The sequence below is a fragment of the Pocillopora verrucosa genome, chromosome 11, assembly GCF_036669915.1.
Source record: "Pocillopora verrucosa isolate sample1 chromosome 11, ASM3666991v2, whole genome shotgun sequence".
Taxonomy (NCBI): Eukaryota; Metazoa; Cnidaria; class Anthozoa; order Scleractinia; family Pocilloporidae; genus Pocillopora; species Pocillopora verrucosa.
Window position 1 is genome coordinate 20,697,830 of NC_089322.1, and position 18,602 is coordinate 20,716,431.

General features: G+C 35.6%; 1 protein-coding gene across 2 annotated transcripts; it reads left to right on the forward strand.

Moving 5' to 3' along the window:
* The first annotated feature begins 1,925 nt into the window (after positions 1 to 1,925).
* Positions 1,926 to 18,491, forward strand: LOC131772804 (cytosolic 10-formyltetrahydrofolate dehydrogenase). 2 transcript variants are annotated; one of them, XM_066174628.1, is made up of 28 exons: positions 1,926 to 2,083; positions 2,962 to 3,370; positions 5,181 to 5,346; positions 5,732 to 5,836; positions 5,934 to 5,990; positions 6,094 to 6,126; positions 6,556 to 6,693; positions 6,918 to 7,046; positions 7,581 to 7,669; positions 7,760 to 7,828; positions 8,311 to 8,383; positions 8,554 to 8,673; positions 9,050 to 9,112; positions 9,637 to 9,701; positions 10,266 to 10,416; positions 10,631 to 10,701; positions 11,838 to 11,943; positions 12,577 to 12,664; positions 12,825 to 12,918; positions 13,228 to 13,324; positions 13,571 to 13,619; positions 13,826 to 13,875; positions 13,983 to 14,056; positions 14,738 to 14,829; positions 15,171 to 15,276; positions 15,852 to 15,933; positions 16,252 to 16,369; positions 16,808 to 18,491. In XM_066174628.1, exons 2-28 carry the CDS (start codon positions 3,000 to 3,002, stop codon positions 16,861 to 16,863), a joined length of 2,712 nt encoding a protein of 903 aa, XP_066030725.1. In that variant the 5' UTR covers positions 1,926 to 2,083; positions 2,962 to 2,999; the 3' UTR covers positions 16,864 to 18,491. The 2 variants fall into 2 exon arrangements, with proteins under 2 accessions (XP_066030725.1, XP_058944740.2); XM_059088757.2 differs by lacking the exon at positions 1,926 to 2,083 and having other exon boundaries at positions 2,817 to 3,370.
* Positions 18,492 to 18,602: the final 111 nt, after the last annotated feature.

The window sequence follows — 18,602 nt, forward strand, 5'->3', positions numbered from 1 at the left end:
ATTGATTTCTAAAAATTTATGACGGGAGACTAATTAAAGATGGGGCTCATTGAAAAATATTTTAACTCAGACTTAAAAGACAACCCTTTTTTTTTCTGAACTTTTGTCAAGCTGTATTGAGTACAGTGCAAAATATGGCCATTGTGGATTCCTCCTGACCGATGTGGTTCGATCCCGTAAATGTGGATCGCACAAGTTACCCTTCAATTTTGCTGACATTTTTGGGGGGCTGAATTAAGCGACAGTAAGTTCACAGTGAAGCAATTGTTCTGAATATTTTAACTTTTGAACATTGCCCACTTTGAACCGATGCGCCCGAGCATTTCGTTCAGCCGAGTGATCAATAAAAGACTGGTGACGACTATTGGACTTCAACTGAACTTCGAACGGTGACCGCGCGTGATGGAAAATCCCTCTGATTCATGTTCCTTGCATTTGCAGTGTAGCATATTAAAACTTGCAGAACCAGAGCAAAGCGCTGTGGTCGATCGCGTTCGTATTAAGTTGTATTACTGGCTTGAAATCAGAGTTACTTGATATGCAAAGCTACAGCTGGAATCGGAGGTGTCTTCGTAGGTTTCACCGTGGAACGCTCATCAGGAAACCGACAACTGAAATGAACAACACTCGCTCTTTTATGATTGGATGTTCATGGCGACGTGGAAATATTTCAAGGCACATCTTCAACGTTGATACGGGATAGGAAGAGGTGTGTGAGTTTTTTCTCTGATTGTTTTCAAAAATCAGCGCCAATCGTTCTCCTTTAACGGTCTCTAAAATATAGTGAGAACGGTCGACGACTCGTTCTCCCGTGTGGGTGGGTTGGGGGGAGGGGGTAGTGGGTAGTGGGTAGTGGAACACTTGTGGGTAGTAGGTAATTAAAATTTTGCACGGAGATATTAATTGTCAGTAGCTAATTTCTCTCAACACTGTCACCCCTGAATCATCCTTCAAGAAACTCTTGATTGTTGTACAAATTCTCCCAGTAGGTAAATGGGGAATGGTAGGGATGATGATGTTGGGGTGGTAAGGTTTTCCTTCATCAATCCATAGTTATTAATTAGATAGCATCATCTATTTCACAAGAAAATTTTGCAAAAAAACAGTTGTGAATGTTGTTATGAAAACTATAATTAATTGAAGCTTTTAAATTGACATTTTTTAAAACTTTCCTGTTAATTGGAAAAATTCAACTCTTTTACCCATAAATATTAAGTATGATGATGGTATCTAGTACATTTTCCATCCAAAGAACACTCATGATTTTTGTGGTGCTGAATGTAGAGAGGCAATGCCTTTCTCTATCATCATCTTATTGCCTTCTGATTCTCAATGATTGTTGTAAATAATTAATATCAGGGGTTTTTATCATCAGCATCACTATTACCTGGCTGAATTTTTTCAATCTCTTGTATTGACTGTCACTGAAGTGTACTTGTGAAGATTGATTTGTCACTAGCAGTAACTTTTTAAGCATCTTCTTTTATTTACTTCAGGTGGACATCAGGCATAAAGAGCAGCAAACCAAAAATTTTTTGTGCTTAAAATTTTATTTGTGGTTTTGTTTGTGACATAAATAAACTTGTTGTCACATCCTGCCAAAGTAAACTTCTTAAGGAATTCAGAAATTTGAAAATCTTGTGCTTTGTATAATTTCTTTTAGTCATACATGTCTAATATATATTTAGGTAAAGGCTTGAAATAATAATTCTGAGTACCTGGTTTGAAAATGTGAAAAGATCTTTTTATTACACAAACCTCATGAAACTTGTGAAGTTAGGAGTATTTTAAAAACAAATTTTAATACTGACGTGTGCTCTTTAGACTCAACTAAACCATTTTTGTTGTTTATCTAAATTATGCTGCTATGATTGCAATGACAACTTTATTTCTTGACATTTAGGGAGCTGCCATCCGTCACCCTGTAATGCCTTGTGACCTCTGGACTGAAGTGAGGCAGTACCTGGTGGTTCTTGACAGCTGTGGTTTTAAAGTTAGCTGTTTTTACCTCATCTCAGCGAGGTGCTTAACTTAAGAGAAGTACTATCTTGGTGCAACACACCCTGGCTTTCTAAGACTTTGGGTAAGTTAATATTATTATTTTATGGTCCAGTTTGGCAAGGAGTTGAAGCTCTTCCACCGACTATACCGGTGATGATCACGCGAATCGCGAATTTTGTTAGTCGTATATTTCTTAAGAGGAAAGAAAACTACAGTATTGATTTTTGAATCTTTTACAAAAGTTAAATTAAATTTTATTTCAGAGAACTGATTCTCGACTTTCAAAACAATTTCTAAGCTTTGCCGAATTACGATAGTTGTACAGACTCACTCCAACTGATATTGGGGTCGATAATGGCGCGCAGTATTTACAGCTATAATATCATTCGATCAGCTGTTTTTGTGACTTACCGTAATTCAAGTTTAGTATTGTGTTTTGAAAATTCAGAGGTACTTAATTTAAAGAAACATTCCTGCCGAGTTCTGCCGTTGTCGGAAATGAGGAGAAAGGTTTTTAAATTCCCGTTTGACTTGACCAGTTTACGGAAAGATGGGGTCTTCTCTGTAATTTTATTTTCAATATTTTCTACAAAAACGTTTCGGGACTCGATCCTAGAAGTCTCAAATGATGTACATTATTTTGCATCGAATCGACGATCAATCGGAGAAAGATAAAGAAACGATTGAATAAGATTTCGAACACACCCCCGATAACGCCTCCTTGTAAACAAAACCAGTCTTTCCTGTTGAGCTTCGTAGCTGCCTGTGATTGGCGCGTTAATCGAGTCCAACTAGTTTAGGCAACAAAACCGGTGCAGTTTTCAGTTTTATTACGTGCGCTGGTTGGATTCGTTGTCTTCAATACGCAGATTTCGAAGTGTACGCATTATCGAATCAACCAGTACTCGGATTTTGGTTCAGTCGAGCGAATTATGCTCAGTGCATTTCGTTTTGTACAAGTTGCAGCGAGAAGGACCATATACACATCAACAAACGCCATGGGATCGTTGAAAGTTGCCGTGATCGGCCAGTCGCAGTTTGGTTTGGAAGTCTACAAAAACCTCAGATTAAAAGGCCACGAGATCGTCGGAGTATTTACAGTTCCTGATGTTAAAGGAAAACCAGATGTTCTTGCGACAGGAGCCGAGCAAGATGGAGTGAAAGTCTTCAAATTTCCGAGATGGAGAACAAAAGGGGAACCGATTCCCGAAGTTGTAGAAGCGTACAAAGCTTGCGAAGCTGAATTAAACGTGCTTCCATTCTGTTCGCAGTTTATTCCCATGAACGTTATTGATTTCCCTAAACATGGTTCAATCATTTATCATCCTTCTTTGCTGCCGAGACACCGAGGAGCTTCAGCTATCAATTGGTGAGTGAATCTTATGTAAGATTTGTTTTGGTCACGCAAAGATCGTGAACGTGGTGTTGTTTTCTCTGCGGGTTTCCGTTGAATGTTATTTGAGCTCAATTTCCTCAACTAAATAATGCCCCTCTTGACTTAAGCGGAGGGTATTTGAGGTAAGAATTGTAATTGAACGAAAATGTGCTATTCAGTTTCAAATTAATCGTATTATGTTTGATTTGAAATACGTATCCAAAAACATCTAATCACTATATTACGCTCAACAATGGTCGAAAATTATGAATGACTTTTTGTTAAAACATGGCATGCTAATGAGCTGCTTTTGTCGGTTTAAATCTTCCGGCAGTTAGAGAACGAGTCAAACCGGAATTAAATTATAGAAAAAAAGCCAGCCTCTCCCTAGAACTCCAAGCCGGTAAAAGTGTTTTTGTTTACAGCGTAACAAGGCTTTATTGTTCATTTAGCTTGCAACGAACCTTAACGATTTCTTTGCTAATCATACAATTTCAAGCCTCTTTTCTTTAAAAATAAAAGTGGGAAACGGCCTGGAAACCTGTTGATTGTTACGTAAATGTAATGTTTACTTTGTTTTGTGCTAATGTGTTAAATTGTGGAGAATGTTATGTCTGTTTCATGCGTTAGTCGCCATCTTGTTTTAATAATTTTCGATTAGCTTGGGAAAAAATTCTTCATAACATTATCTCGATATGAAGAATGTATCATCAAATTGAAGATTTGCCCGTTGGAATTGGTTTAATTTTGGGTATTTTGCTGAGACTATTCAGAGTCGCGGTGGAATCGTGCATGAAAATTTCCAATCTTCCTTGTTAAGCTAAAGTAATTGTTTGCAAGTACATTTTTGATCATCAGCTCCTCTTTTTCTTGAAAATAAACCACAATCTTAGGGAGCACTTTCAGAAAGTGAGCAAACACCTCCCTCTGATCTGAGGATGGTTTTGAATGACCAGTTTTTTGAAGGAACGGTATGCTCCATGCATATGTAGAAATCATACAATATATTTTTTTGTGGCTGTTTTTAAAAGTTTGCATGAAATCATGAAAGCGTCTGTGCTTCGTGATTCCAAAGAGAAATGTAACATTTACAAGTTTTCTTAAAATTTAATAAAGAAATTTGACATTTTGAATCATGCATAATAAACTGGCCACTATAGCCAGTGATTTTACAGTTTCACTTCTATTCTTTGTTGAAAAACTCTTGGCCATCTCTTTGAACAATCAGGAACTAATGAAAAAGCCATTCTTGACTCCAATAATAATCTTTTTGTGAGAGTAGGGTGGATATTTGTTCTTTAGTGTTCAGTTATTATTTGCATTTTTTGTAGCTAAGTTTTGGAGATCTAAATAGCTGTGTTGTCCTAGGTCAAATTGTATGGCATTGGAGGAAAAAACATTTTTTATGGTCAGGTTAATTTCTGGTATTTATAAGTGCAGTAATGCAGAAATTTTTATACAAGCACATGCAATTCTTCAAAGATGAAGATATAAATAATATGGATTCTGGAGTATACTTCTACTCTTAATGGGATAAATAGGATTTTTTGAGAGAAGAGAATTTCTGGAAGAAAACCATCTTTGAAGTTTAGTGGAAAAGCAGAAAAACATCACATGCTAAAGTGATTTAAAAGATAAACCAGTGCAAGAATTCACAAGGGGATCTGTGAACCCTAAGAGGGTAGGGTGGTATAAGTCTTCTTGCTTTCTTTTGGTTATTAATGTACAGTTTAATAAGATCTCCTTAGAGGGAAGTTTGTTACACTGCTCACCTATGTTTGGTCACATGTGTTTGTTTTTTTAGGACTTTGATGGAAGGAGATGAGCAGGGAGGCTTCAGTGTGTTCTGGGCTGATGATGGTCTGGATACAGGTCCAATCCTTCTTCAAAAGAGTGTAGATATTGATCCCAATGAGACAGTTGACTCCTTGTACAACCGGTTCTTGTACCCTGAGGGCATCAAAAGCATGGTGTGTGGCTTTATAATCTCTAAAATAAATCTGAAAAAGGAATGCTTATATAGGTCACAGCAAAAATTTGCTTTGTCTCACCTGGTGGATTTCTTTATTAATTTTTACTCCTATGATTGAGAATTTTATCCAAATCAAGTCACTCAAATTATTACTGGTTTGAATTTTTGTGTACCTTTCTAGCCAGGGAGACAAAATCATATTTGAAATTTAGCATTATGAAGACAGAAAAGAAGAATTTTTAAATCATGTTTATATGTCTATAAATTAAACAGTAGTCATCAGTATACTTTCCAAGGCTAATTTCCTTGAGTATCTTGTATCTTAGAGCGCAGTCTGTGATAGAAAGAAAAAAACTTACCTGAGAAAATTTTTTTTATGACAGGTGGAAGCCGTTGATTTGATTAGTGATGGAAAAGCTCCAAAAATTCCTCAACCGGAAGAAGGAGCCACTTATGACAAAATCTGGAAAAAGAAAGAAGTGGCCAAGGTTTGCATCATTCAGATGTTGCTTATATATTTTCATGAAGAACTGTTCCATGCTGTTACTTCTTCCACTGACTGTTATATTTTGTTTCTCAACACAGATCAACTTTGCCCAGCCTGCTGCTGTGTTGCACAACTTCATTCGTGGAAATGATAAGGTGAGTCATTTATTTCTCCAGTTATACATGTAATATTACATTGTATGTGAGTGCTACTGCATTGTTTCATAACGGAACTACATGTATTTGTCTGATCCAACAGCTTCCTGGAGCATGGGCCATGATTGATGGTCAGGTGAGTTTTGAAAATTATTGCTGTTACATGTACGCAACTGTATTATGAACAATTTTAGAAATTCATCAGCAGATTAGATTATTATACTGCTATATAGCTTTGTAAACTTGAATTTGGATATCACAGTAGACTATTGAAAATGTCAACTGTAGTGCAAAAGTTGGTTTACAACACATTTTGTATGAGTTCATAGTTGACAGTGCTTTGAAAAGTTTAGAAGGTAGTACAACCTGTACCTTGTATTAGACCATAAAGAAAATGATCACCTACTAAAGAAGCTCTTGAATGTGAAACTAATTCTCCTTTTCAGCAACTTAGGAAATTTCTGGAGAACAGTAGGGAGAGTGTGCATACTGATGTTAGGGTGTGATTGGTTTAAAAAATTCCTTTATTTAAATGCAACCAATTTTTTTTTACTTGTACATGCAGCAAGTAACATTTTATGGGTCATCAATGACACCTGGTGATAAACCACCTGATGGTTCTGCAGTCACAATTGAAGGCCTGGAAATGCCTGCCATAGTGCACAGTGGGGGTATGACGTTGACAGGAACTGATGGCAAGATGGTGAGTGCAAAGCTAGGTTGTGTCACATATTACATAATGCTGATTGCAGTATTTAAATGGTTCAAACCAACCCTGTATCAACAGTTTTGGATTTTTGTTCATCCAAAATCTCAGAGAAAAGATCTTTTGGTGGAAAGAAACTAAAATACATTTGATTTTTTTACTAAATCCAGTATCAGTAGAACAGCAGGATAGAACTTGTGATAATCAATTTTTTTTCTTAGTTAACAGTAAAGACCCTTCAGCTTGAGGATGGACGTATGATTCAGGCATCTAAATTTGGTCAGGTGGAAGAAGCAGCAGAAGCTATTGAGCTCACAGAGGAGGAAAGAGCCATGGAAGGAAAGTTGAGGGTAATGTGATCACAATTCTACTTTGATTGAATATTTAATTCTCCTGATTTCTACAGTATCTTTGATAAAAAAGCTCACTCTTATGTTGATGGCGAGTCAAAATGATTTTCATAATAACATTGTGATAATTAAAATACCACTCTCCAAAGGAAGACAGTATATAACTTTTTAACTCTTGGAAGTGATAATCATATAACTACTCCCTTTGATTTCCATACATTATCCAACAAACAAGTTAGGAGAATACACAAGTTTATCAAGTTGTCATCTTGATCTAACACCAAATTAACAAGGACCATATAGCAGCTAGAGGATAGAATCAAAAATCAGGTCTTGGGGGTTACAGAGATAAAGTAAATACTTAAGGTAGTTTTGTGTACATTCCAAATCAATCTTTTTTGCCAGGAAAAATTTCCTCTATGGAAATTTGGTTGTGGATGTGAGTGGGATATTCTGAAGGGACCAGTATCTCGTAACTGGCAACTAGTGTTTAAACTGACTTTACTTTTTGTTGTTATTATGGTTGTGTTGTAGGAAATTTGGACAGGAATTTTGTCAAATCCTGATATTGTTGAAGACACTGACTTCTTCAAGGCTGGAGCTGGTTCAATGGATGTTACACGGTAAAGCATGTGATAGTTAATTGTAACTAAAAAATTTTTACTTCATTCTTTGTTGCAACTCATATGTAACTTTTGTCATGTTTCCCTCAGGCTTGTTGAAGAGGTGAAAGAAAAATGTTCAATAGTACTGGAGGCAGAAGAAATTTACATGAATACAAGGTATGGACACAATGGTAAATATGTTAAGTTTGTAAAAGTGTATTCAACTGATGCACTTCTTTATGCTTTAGTAATTATCAAAATTTTTTATCTTTAACCCCTTCACTCCCACAAGTGACCAAGACAGAATTTCTCCTTACAATATCAATACAATATCAAGCAGGCAGGTGATGAGAATAGAGAAGAATATCAATCATGGGATTATTAGTTGATCCAATACCAAATTCTCTGAACTAACATCATAAGAATTGTATGGCAGATAGTAAGGAGAATTACTAATTAGATCTTGGGAGTGAAAGGGTTAACAGTCATTCTTCCTTGTCCCCTTGTATTGTGTTTTTATATATTTCTGCGACAGCTTTAGCTATGTGTTCAGTTGTGAGATGGTCCTCTTCAGTTTGGGGGAGAATGTATGTGTGTGTGTGTGTTTTTTTAAAGAGAAATGTTAATATATTGATGCAAGTGAGTATTTTCAATTTCAGATATGGAGATTTTGTTCGATTGTCTGTCCTGAGGTATCGTGGAGGAGGACAAGAGGAATTCAGCTGCAGCACTGTAAGTACATTTGAAAAGAGTTGATTGATCAATGTTTTAAAATGTTAACCTGATTTTAAAGTGTAAAAGGGTTAAACTTTCCATGATCAAATGCTAACATTTGGTCAGGAGTATGTTTTCTTGTTAGCTTCATCAGGATTCAATGTGTCGATTTTAATCTTTTTATTAAGGTTGACATGGATGTGAACCACATGACCATACAAATGCCTCATCAGCTGTTTATTAATGGAGAGTTTGTGGATTCTTCCAATGGACGCACATTTGACACTATCAACCCAACAGATGGCTCAGTAAGTATTTAACACATCCAACATGACATTAGCCTACTTTCAAACCATGAAACTTTCCCTTCAATACCTTCTGATTGTAGAGCTAGATTACCAGTCTCAGGCCCTCATTGTTTGAATGATAGATAATGCCAATGAGTAAATCAGGTGGATACAGTGCAGTACATTTTGATAAAAAAGTCTCTGCTGGACAGTGATTTATCTGTTGGATAACATTTCCAACCTTTGAACAACTGGACCTTAGAGGGAAATGTTTCTCACGACAGACAAATCCTGCTCAATATACTCACACACTGAAGTTTTTTTTGAATTGATAATTAATAATTCTATGTCTCTCAACTTAATTAATTGGTACATTTATCTTTTTTTTTTACTCAAGGTTCTTGCCAAAGTCTCCCTCGCCAGTGTGGAGGATGTGGATAAGGCTGTTGCAGCAGCAAAGGTTTATTTCAGCTTTCTTCTTGTGAAGTTCTAAACACCTATTTTAAATGTTTTTCTTGGCTGCATGATAGAGATAGCCAGATTTTGGGCTTTAGATATTGGAGAATTTTCTGACAAACACATGAAAGTCTCTGGCTATATTCTAATGGTTTGAGCTGTTTTTTATTCAGATAAATATTCTTCCATTAATTTTCACTACAGTATTATGAAAAAAGTTTTCACATTGCATGTTGTCTTAGTAAAATTTGATGATCAGATACAGTGATCTTAGTATGCTGTAAAAGTTTAATTTTTATGTTTATTATATACTACCAAGTGCTGCTTTCAACTGAATGCAAATGATTCTCATTCTCCTCTCTTAGCTTGCATCCACTCAAAAAAGTATGAAATTTTCAGGTTCAAGGATGAAATAAATCATTTATTTTCATTTGCTGGGTAGAAGTGATCTAATATCTGACTTTATAATCAATTGATACACAATATAGAACAGTGTACATGTTGTATAACAAGATCCTGTCTCCCTAGGAAGCATTTTACAATGGGCCATGGGGAACAATGAATGCTAGAGATCGTGGACACTTGATTTATAAGTAAGTCAGCAGTTATTTGCTATAAGTGACAACTGCAAGTTAATTAATTTCTAGGTGAATTGATTTGATTAGTATGCTCACTGAAAGGTCAATATACAAGTCATAGCAACAATCAAACACAATTTAAACAATATGCAACATTTGTTGAATTCAGAAATCTAACAAAAAGAGGTGTGCTTAAGCATTCTTTTGAGTAGGCTCCAGAAATCAGTCATGAACTTGATTAAGTTATAGTGCAGGCTGCAAATCATTCCATCTTCTGTACTTTTGGAAACACTCTTCCTCATTACTTTGTGACTTTGTCTTGTACCTTAGCTAAAAGTGACCAGCATGTAATTTCTTCTTACAATATCACCCCTGAATCACACTTGAGGGTCACAAGAATAAAGGAAATGATCACCAACTAAAGAAGCTGTTGATTGTCACACAAATTCTCAATATCAGCACCTTAGGAAATATATAGAGAATAGTGTGGAGAATCTGTACACTGATGTTAGGGTGTAAACTGATATTAAGTGGTAGTGAATGACTTCATAACTTTCTCGCTGTTGTTGTGTTGTGAAGGTTGGCTGACCTGATGGAAGAACACCAGGAAGAACTTGCCACTATTGAATCTCTTGACTCTGGTGCTGTGTATACTCTGGCCCTCAAGACACACATAGGAATGTCTATTGCTACACTGCGTTACTTTGCTGGATGGGCTGATAAGATTCAGGTTAGCACACTTCTTACCTTCTGGCCGATTTGTCTTTGCAAAGTTGATATGCTTAAACAAAAAAATTGGGAGTTGAGATAGTTTTGATTTTAACTGGAGATAAACACCATGCAATACATCAAGGCTTAGTCCTCTCAATTGACATTTCAAGAAGATCATGTTTTTTGTTGATGTGTCGTGACTTATCTAATGATTTTAATTTCTATTTAATTAGGGACTGACAATTCCTATCAATAATGCAAAACCAAACAGGAACTTGTGCTACTCAAAACGAGTACCAATTGGGTAAGTAGAGTATGGTGTAACTCTTCACAGATATATCTTTACAGATACATTCCATCGAGCAGATTTATTAAAATATCTCAGAACATATTAGGATTCTTAATAATACATAATTTTTTTCCTCAGTCATCTTAAGCAACAAATTAAAAAAATCAATATTGTTTAGGCTTGCAAGTATTTTAATGTTTTACCAACAAAACTAATTTCCTTTAACAACTAACATTAACAATGCAACAGTAATAGGACTTGTGATGATTTTTTATTTTAATTTTGGGATTACCATAATTAAAACAAGGTTTGTATTGTTTTTTTTTTAATATTTTACCAACTTACTAGAAAACTTGTTAGCCAAAGGAAAGTAAAAATCTCTTGGTGGAAGTGATAATTGTGGGATATGATGGGTTTTTGGCAAGCGTATTTTGCCAAATACTTGGACCAAAACCTTCAAATCCCATGTTATGACACCTTCTTGCTTTTTCAAGGTTTTAATTGCAGGCTGACATTTATGAGCAAGACAAACCATCATGCTTACAGTGTAAGTGGTTGCACTTCCTTCACCACTCTTGGCAGCTTTGCCTTGATAAAAAGGAAGTACCATAACTAGAGTATTATTCAGGTACAGTGATGCTTGATCCTAAATTGGGGAAAATCAAAATTTTCCTTTTGTTGTTCCATTTGCTTTTGGAAGAAGTTCTTTTTCTTGTAAGAATACCGCTTAAAGGTACCTCGGACAACAATTACTATAATAGTTTATGTACAGGAATTCACAAGTCATGATGTGTTGTTAAAAAAGGACAATGCAATTATTGTAAAGTTCATAAAGTTTGGCATGGAGGTTGATTTTTACATTTTGATTGGTGGTTGTTCTTCCTTCACCACTCACGGCAATATTGACGTGATAAAAAGGAAGCAATACTTGACAGCAACTTGTAATTGGTGGTTTTTGCAGGTATTGAACACTATTCCCCCAACACAAGCTTCACACAACAAATCTGTTTTAGAATTAATCTTTAGAAATTATCAGGGGCCAAATAAAAAGTACTGGGCCACTTACTGGATATTTTTTACTTATGACTGAGAGAGAGTTAGGAATTCAAAGCCTTAATATACTATTGTTTACAATGGTGTATGTTTTACAGTGTCTGTGGTTTGATTGTGCCTTGGAACTATCCACTGATGATGCTAGCATGGAAGATCTCTCCACTTTTGGCTGCTGGTAACACTGTTGTGCTCAAACCAGCACAGGTAAGGTTAAAAAAGCAGATTTTCTTTAAATTCTGAAGCAGGCAGTTGTTTCTAGAATGTGATCGCAGAGCAAAGTTTATGCATTGCTGGCTGATATACAATTATACCCGGCACACTGAAATGATGTATTGCAACAATGAATTAAAATTGATGGTAGTAGGAGAAGTAGATAAAGTAGAAGAAGATGTAGTATGAGTAAGTAAGAGAGAATACTCAACAATGTGGAAGACACAAAAATAAAAACGCATCTAATGTCCTAGTAACAGCAGCAGCTGCTGGTCTTCCCATCTTGACTCTGCTTTCAAAGCATCGTAGAGCACTATCTCCTGCTAGCTAGCCCCCTTCTCCTGCTCCTTCCTCCACCCACACATTCTTGCTCAACCCTTTTTTATGGTACGATATGGGGTCCTCCATTTGATCATAGGGTCAAGACTCAGATGCTGTCTCACTTTGAAGGGTCACCATATGCATATTAGCTGGCCTTGCATACATAACTTGGCACACTTTTCCAATCTCTTGAATCACTTTATATAATTAGTGCTTTCTGACAAATGATTGTATGAGTTTAAAAGTATAATTTGTTTACCTCTTAATAGATGGCAAATGAAAATTGATTTGTAATTCATTTTGCAGGTAACACCAATGACAGCTCTGAAGTTTGCTGAACTTGCTGCCAAAGCTGGATTTCCCAAGGGTGTCATCAATATCTTACCTGGATCAGGTGTGCTTTTGTAGCAAGAAACCAGTTTGAATATAGTCATGGTTGTTCTGTTGGATATAGAGATGACTAAGATACAGTGGTGGATTACTTTAAATGACTCTGCGAAGTTGCAAGCGGCTTATTCTGCTTTTTTTTTGGACTGTGATTATTGTTTGAATAGGGTCTGTGGTTGGAAATCGTATCTGTGTTCATCCTGATATCAGAAAAGTTGGTTTCACTGGATCGACTGACACTGGACGGTCGATAATGTCAAGGTACTATTTCTACTGTGTAAAAATTACTCCAACCTGTAACAGTAACTACATTCTGTGTATGCACTTTATAATCTTTATGGGCTATAATTGTTATGTCCTAGGTTAATTGTTCCTGGTCCTATGATCTAATTTCTCCTCATAATATCACCCCTGAATCACACATTCAGGATAGGAGAATACAGGAAATGATCACCAACAGAAGATGCATATTGATGTTAGGGTGTAAAGGGCCAATAGTTGTTCCTGGAAAAAATGTCTTGAACTGTGTTGGGATAATGAATTTTTTTTCTTTAAAAAAAATTCTTCTAGCTGTGCTGTCAATGTCAAGAAATGTTCATTGGAGTTGGGTGGGAAATCACCTCTTGTCATATTTTCTGACTGTGACATGGACAGAGCTGTACGACAGGTGAGAATATTGTTAGCTTGACATATACATGTACTTCTGGGTATTTGAAAGGACTTACTGTGACAAATGCACTGGCAATTCAATTCAACTGAAACGCGATACACTATGGCCACAAAAGTCAAAAAAATTGATATTCTGAAAGCTAGATGGAAAGTAAATATAATTACAATAAAGGTGTAAGTTAGTAAATTTTATGTTTTTAGTTTTGTTTTGTTTATTGGTTTTTTTGTTTTTCCTTTTAACCAGGGAATGATGGCTTGTATGTTTAACAAAGGAGAGAACTGCATTGCTGCTGGTGTGTGAAATGTTTAAAAATCAATTTGTGGACACATACTCTACTTCCTAATAAATTGCTTATTTTTCTCTTCTATAAATTAGTGCTTCATTTTTCACTCTGTGTTTTTGACTTTGAAAGCCAACAACACATAAAGAATGAATCAGATTTCTCTCAAAGCAATGTTTACAGAACTGAGTATGATTTTTTTGTAATTTTTTTTTCAGGACGACTTTTTGTTGAAGCATCCATTCATGATGAATTTGTGCAGCGAGTGGTGAGTCATCCAGAAGTTATTCTTCTCTCTAAATTTACTTTAAGTTATGACAAGAAGCTAGCAGTAGAACAGGAGCATGTTGAAAGCTGCATTTGGTTTTACAATAGGTGGAAGAAATAAAAAAGATGAAAATTGGGGATCCACTTGATCGTTCAACAGACCATGGTCCTCAGAATCACAAGTAAGATTTAAATACTATTGTGCTGTACAATGAATTTGATTGATGATAAGGTTACTTAACCCCATAGATCCCAAGATCATAATAGTAATTCTTCTTACTGTTTGCCATACAATTCTTATGATGTAAGTTGGGAGAGTTTGGTATTGAATCAACTAATATTCCTGTCTTGATCACTCATGAGAGTTAAAGGGTTAACTGTTCAACAAATGAAATATTGATGATTACATGCTCATCAGTAATTTTATTGCAACTTCTTAGATAAGCCTCATTCATTCCAATCCCAAAGGGCAGGCCACCTGAAGATTTTAGAATTTTCTTAGTTGTGCAAAAGAGTAGCACTGCTAACATTAAGTTATTTGTTCTTGATCACTAAGGGAAAGGGGATGGGTATTTTTGCAACTGGATGAGATACTGTGTATGTCCAGAAATGCATGCAGTTATGAAAATGGTGAAAATTCATCAAAATCGTTAAATCTGCCAGGCTGATTTTGCTTTGAGGAATTTGACTAAAAATTTGCACAAGTGGACTGGATTTTACAGATTGTACTGTATAGTGGGTGTGGACAGTAGATTAACCAGTAATGTTTGAGACCACACAAGTCTGAACAAGAGACTAAGAAAATACTAGACAGTAAAAAAAGAAAAGAAAAACAGTGTTGTTTTGCTTTTTTTCTATTTCAGAGCTCATCTTGACTCTCTTGTTGACTATTGCAAGAAAGGTGTGGAGGAAGGAGCCACACTAGTGTATGGTGGAAAACAGCTTGACAGGCCAGGTTGGTCTGATATAAAATTCAAGTTAACTGATCACTGTTTACAGAAATAATATGTTTTGGATAAAGAACACTTTCTGAACATTAACAGTAGCCTCCATTTGGCAAATGTGCGGGATATTTATCAGCAAGCAGAAATATTTGATGTGTTATAATTGCAAATATCACAACAACAAAAATGAATGTTGATGGATAGATAAAATTAGTTAGGTTAGCAATACATGATGTGGTGTTGTACCATACCAAATCAAAAACTGATGGTCCTTTTGTTTGAGCTTCTCATTTTTAAAATAACTGGTGATCAGTCATGTAATTAATTTTTATACATGTATTTACTTTCACAGGGTACTTTTTTGAACCCACTGTGTTCACAGATGTGAAAGACAACACATTTTTGTCACAAGAAGAATCATTTGGCCCAATTATGATTATCTCTAAATTTGAAGACGGGTAAGTATGCTGGCTGTAATAAAGGGAAAAATAGGTCAATACTTGACCCAGATGGCCAACACAGATCATCCCAGTTTCCTTAGCATGAAGTGACTTACAGTATCACTACTCACCCTTTGGATAGGATGTTATTCCACTCCAAGGTTAACCCCCAGCATTTCATCAGGTTTCCCTGACAATCCACCAGTACCCATTTGTACTCCTGGGTGGAGAGTCAGGCACAGAGAGGGTAAAGGGTTTTGCCCAAGGACACAAAAAGACTGATCCAGCTAGGTCTTGACCCCAGATCTCTTGACCCGAAGTCTAGCACACTGATCATTGGGCCGTTGCATCTCCTACATTGACTGTCATAATGTACTATACATGCAGCTACTACCCCTAAATGCAATCAAATTTGGTATGAAAAAGTAAGTGCCATCCAGGGCCGGGCATGATAAAGGTTTATAAAATGGTTTGCTAATGCCAAAATGGATGCAGCAAAGAAAATCTGATGGTGTATGTGAAAATGAAGGACTTATCAAATTCTGCAACAACCCAGTCAGTTTTGCTCACAAGTTGTGCATGTTTATCTTCAGTGATGTTGAAGGTGTTTTAAAGAGTGCCAATGGTACAGAGTATGGATTAGCTTCTGGGGTGTTTACAAAGGATTTGAGCAAGGTTTGTTGCTGTATGATATCCAATATTGAAAGCTTCTGTGGAACCTTCAAATGACATTTCTAAAAACTAAGAAGGGAAATAGTTTTGCTATGGAATCAATGAAAGGTCAACTCAGCTTACTAAATATTCCATCTTTTACAGCTAAAGCAATTTTGAAGTTGTTAGAATTATATGATTTTATTGTTTTGGGGAAAAAAAGGAAGAATGGTATGATGAAAAAACTTGAGCCTTTCGGAGGAAAGGTTGTTGAAGGCTCTATTAGTATAGAATGAAGTCTGTTAGAAGTGTTTAATTGTTTTTTTCGTTTCTATCTTTAAGGCTCTTCGTGTGGCTGATGGACTGGATGCTGGGACATGTTTTGTGAACACTTACAACAAGACAGATGTGGCTGCCCCTTTTGGTGGGTTCAAGCAGTCTGGCTATGGAAAAGACTTGGGTAAGGCTAATTCTAAACCTTTCATGTTACAAACCAAGTCAGGTCTAAATCTAAGGGAAGTGATGTCAATGATTATTGTTGCGATTAGTGTAGTGCAAGATGGGCACCACTTAACTAATAATATATATATATTTTTTTGATGAAATTAACTTTCCATCAAGTTTTACTAATTGGCCTCCTTTTTTTTGTGTTTATAACCATGACAATGAATTCAAATTTTTTTGGAAGTAAGCAATTTTTTTTTGGGGGGGGGAGGGGTAAATTACTGTTTAAAAGAAATGAGAAGCTAATGAACAGTAATCAGTTCTTTGGAATTTTGGCAAACTTACTGTTTCAGTATAAATTGCTAAACTTTTGGTAATGATGGTTTTTTTTCTCCTGCTCATCTTTAATTTTTCTGCAATCATGTGACTAAAATGTACTTGTTCTCTTTTGCAGGTGAAGAGGCTCTTAACGAATACCTGAAGACTAAAGTTGTTACTGTAGAATACTGAACATCTGAATTATATATCTGTTATGGAATGCAGAAATGGATGTGCTAATTTTTGTCATAATATGGTACTTCATTAGTCTTTTAGGAACCTTTAAAAAGGCTAAAACTGAAATCTGTTCTGCTAACTCTGGCTCTAGTAATGATAGTCTTGACATTCAGTGGAGTCTAATTTTCTTTGATCTCTTGTTGACCAGAGGAAAAAAGTTAGGCCCTCGTCAGTGTTAGTGATATTCTGCCTTGCCTTGAAACATCAACAACAAATTTCTATATGCTGATCATGAAAATGTAATGTATTAACTTATATAAACAAGAGTACTGGTATATTAAGAAGTTATTGATTACTGATTGGAACAGAATGCTATCAATTTTTTTTTTAATTTAAGTCAAAAATTTATCTCTAATACCAACACCAAGGAGGAAATATCTAGTAAGAATATTTGATTTGATGTTACAAGAGGTTTCACAGAAAATATTAACTCCCATTAGTGACCAAGACACAATTTCTCCTAACAATATCAATACAATATCAAGCAGACAAGTGATGAGAATGAAGGACAATATCAATTAGGGGATTATAGTGGTCGATCAAACACTAAATTCTCCCAACTAACATCTTAAGGATTGTATGGTAGAGAGTAAGGAGAATTTCTAATGGGATCTTGGGAGTGTATTTGTAAGGGTTAATTTGTAGAAATTGCAGCAGAGATATACAAAGACAGAAATCATTTTCTATTGAGTTGGAGGTTGAAGTGTTTTAGCAATTTTTATCCATTGGCATCATAAGGAATGTATGGACACAAGTTAAGTTGAAAAACTGACAGTAGTTTAGCATGGTCTGTACTCTTGTTGACAGTGATATTTGTAAACCACTGTTGATTTGTTTTTACCAGTATCAACTGCAAATGAAATGATTATTTCAGTGCATGACCTGTGTATGACATGTTTATTCACATAGCATTGTCTGCACTCTTATCAACAATGGCAAATTTGCCAATCAGATGGCAAAATTATTGCCAATTGTGGTAAAAAAAAACTTTTTTATATGGATCCAGATCAAAAGGGGTATCAGATCACAAGGATTTTCTAAATATTGATTGACTTGCATGCCGTAGTTGAGTTGTACATGTACATGTATGTAAATATTTTGAGCAAGCCCACAGCCAATAGGAAGAATAGGAAGTCACTTAATTTGCATGCACTTTGTTGCCTGAGAACAAGCAATAAATTTTGACAGTATTCTATTTTAGAGATTTAGACTTGCTGCTAAATTATTGTGCCACACTGTGGCTATTATTCATGTCTGGCTTCAGCAATTATCATTTGCAGTAAGGTGAAGGCAAATTCATCTAATCCATTGATAAAATCTCTGCAATATTTAAATTATTGTCAAATTGTGTAGTACATGCCATATTACTTTTTTAGATGTCACAGTATGTCCTATTTTGTCGCGACTGAAAAAAAATGTCTGTTTAGTTATACTATTCATAGTGAATATAAAAAATTATTAATTTTGATATTAGGTAATTAGTGCCTGCTTTAAGCTTTAGAGAGACAACTATTGCATGTACTTTCTTTTTGAGCTGCTTAATGAATGATGCCAATTAAAAGCTTTAGGCTGTTATTGATTGAGTACATTTACTTGGTCTTGTTTTCAGAAAACATTTTTATATACCCATGACATGGCTGCAAGGCCAAAAAAAAAAAAGAATCAGTTGTCCAGAAGCAACGTGGTCAACTGTA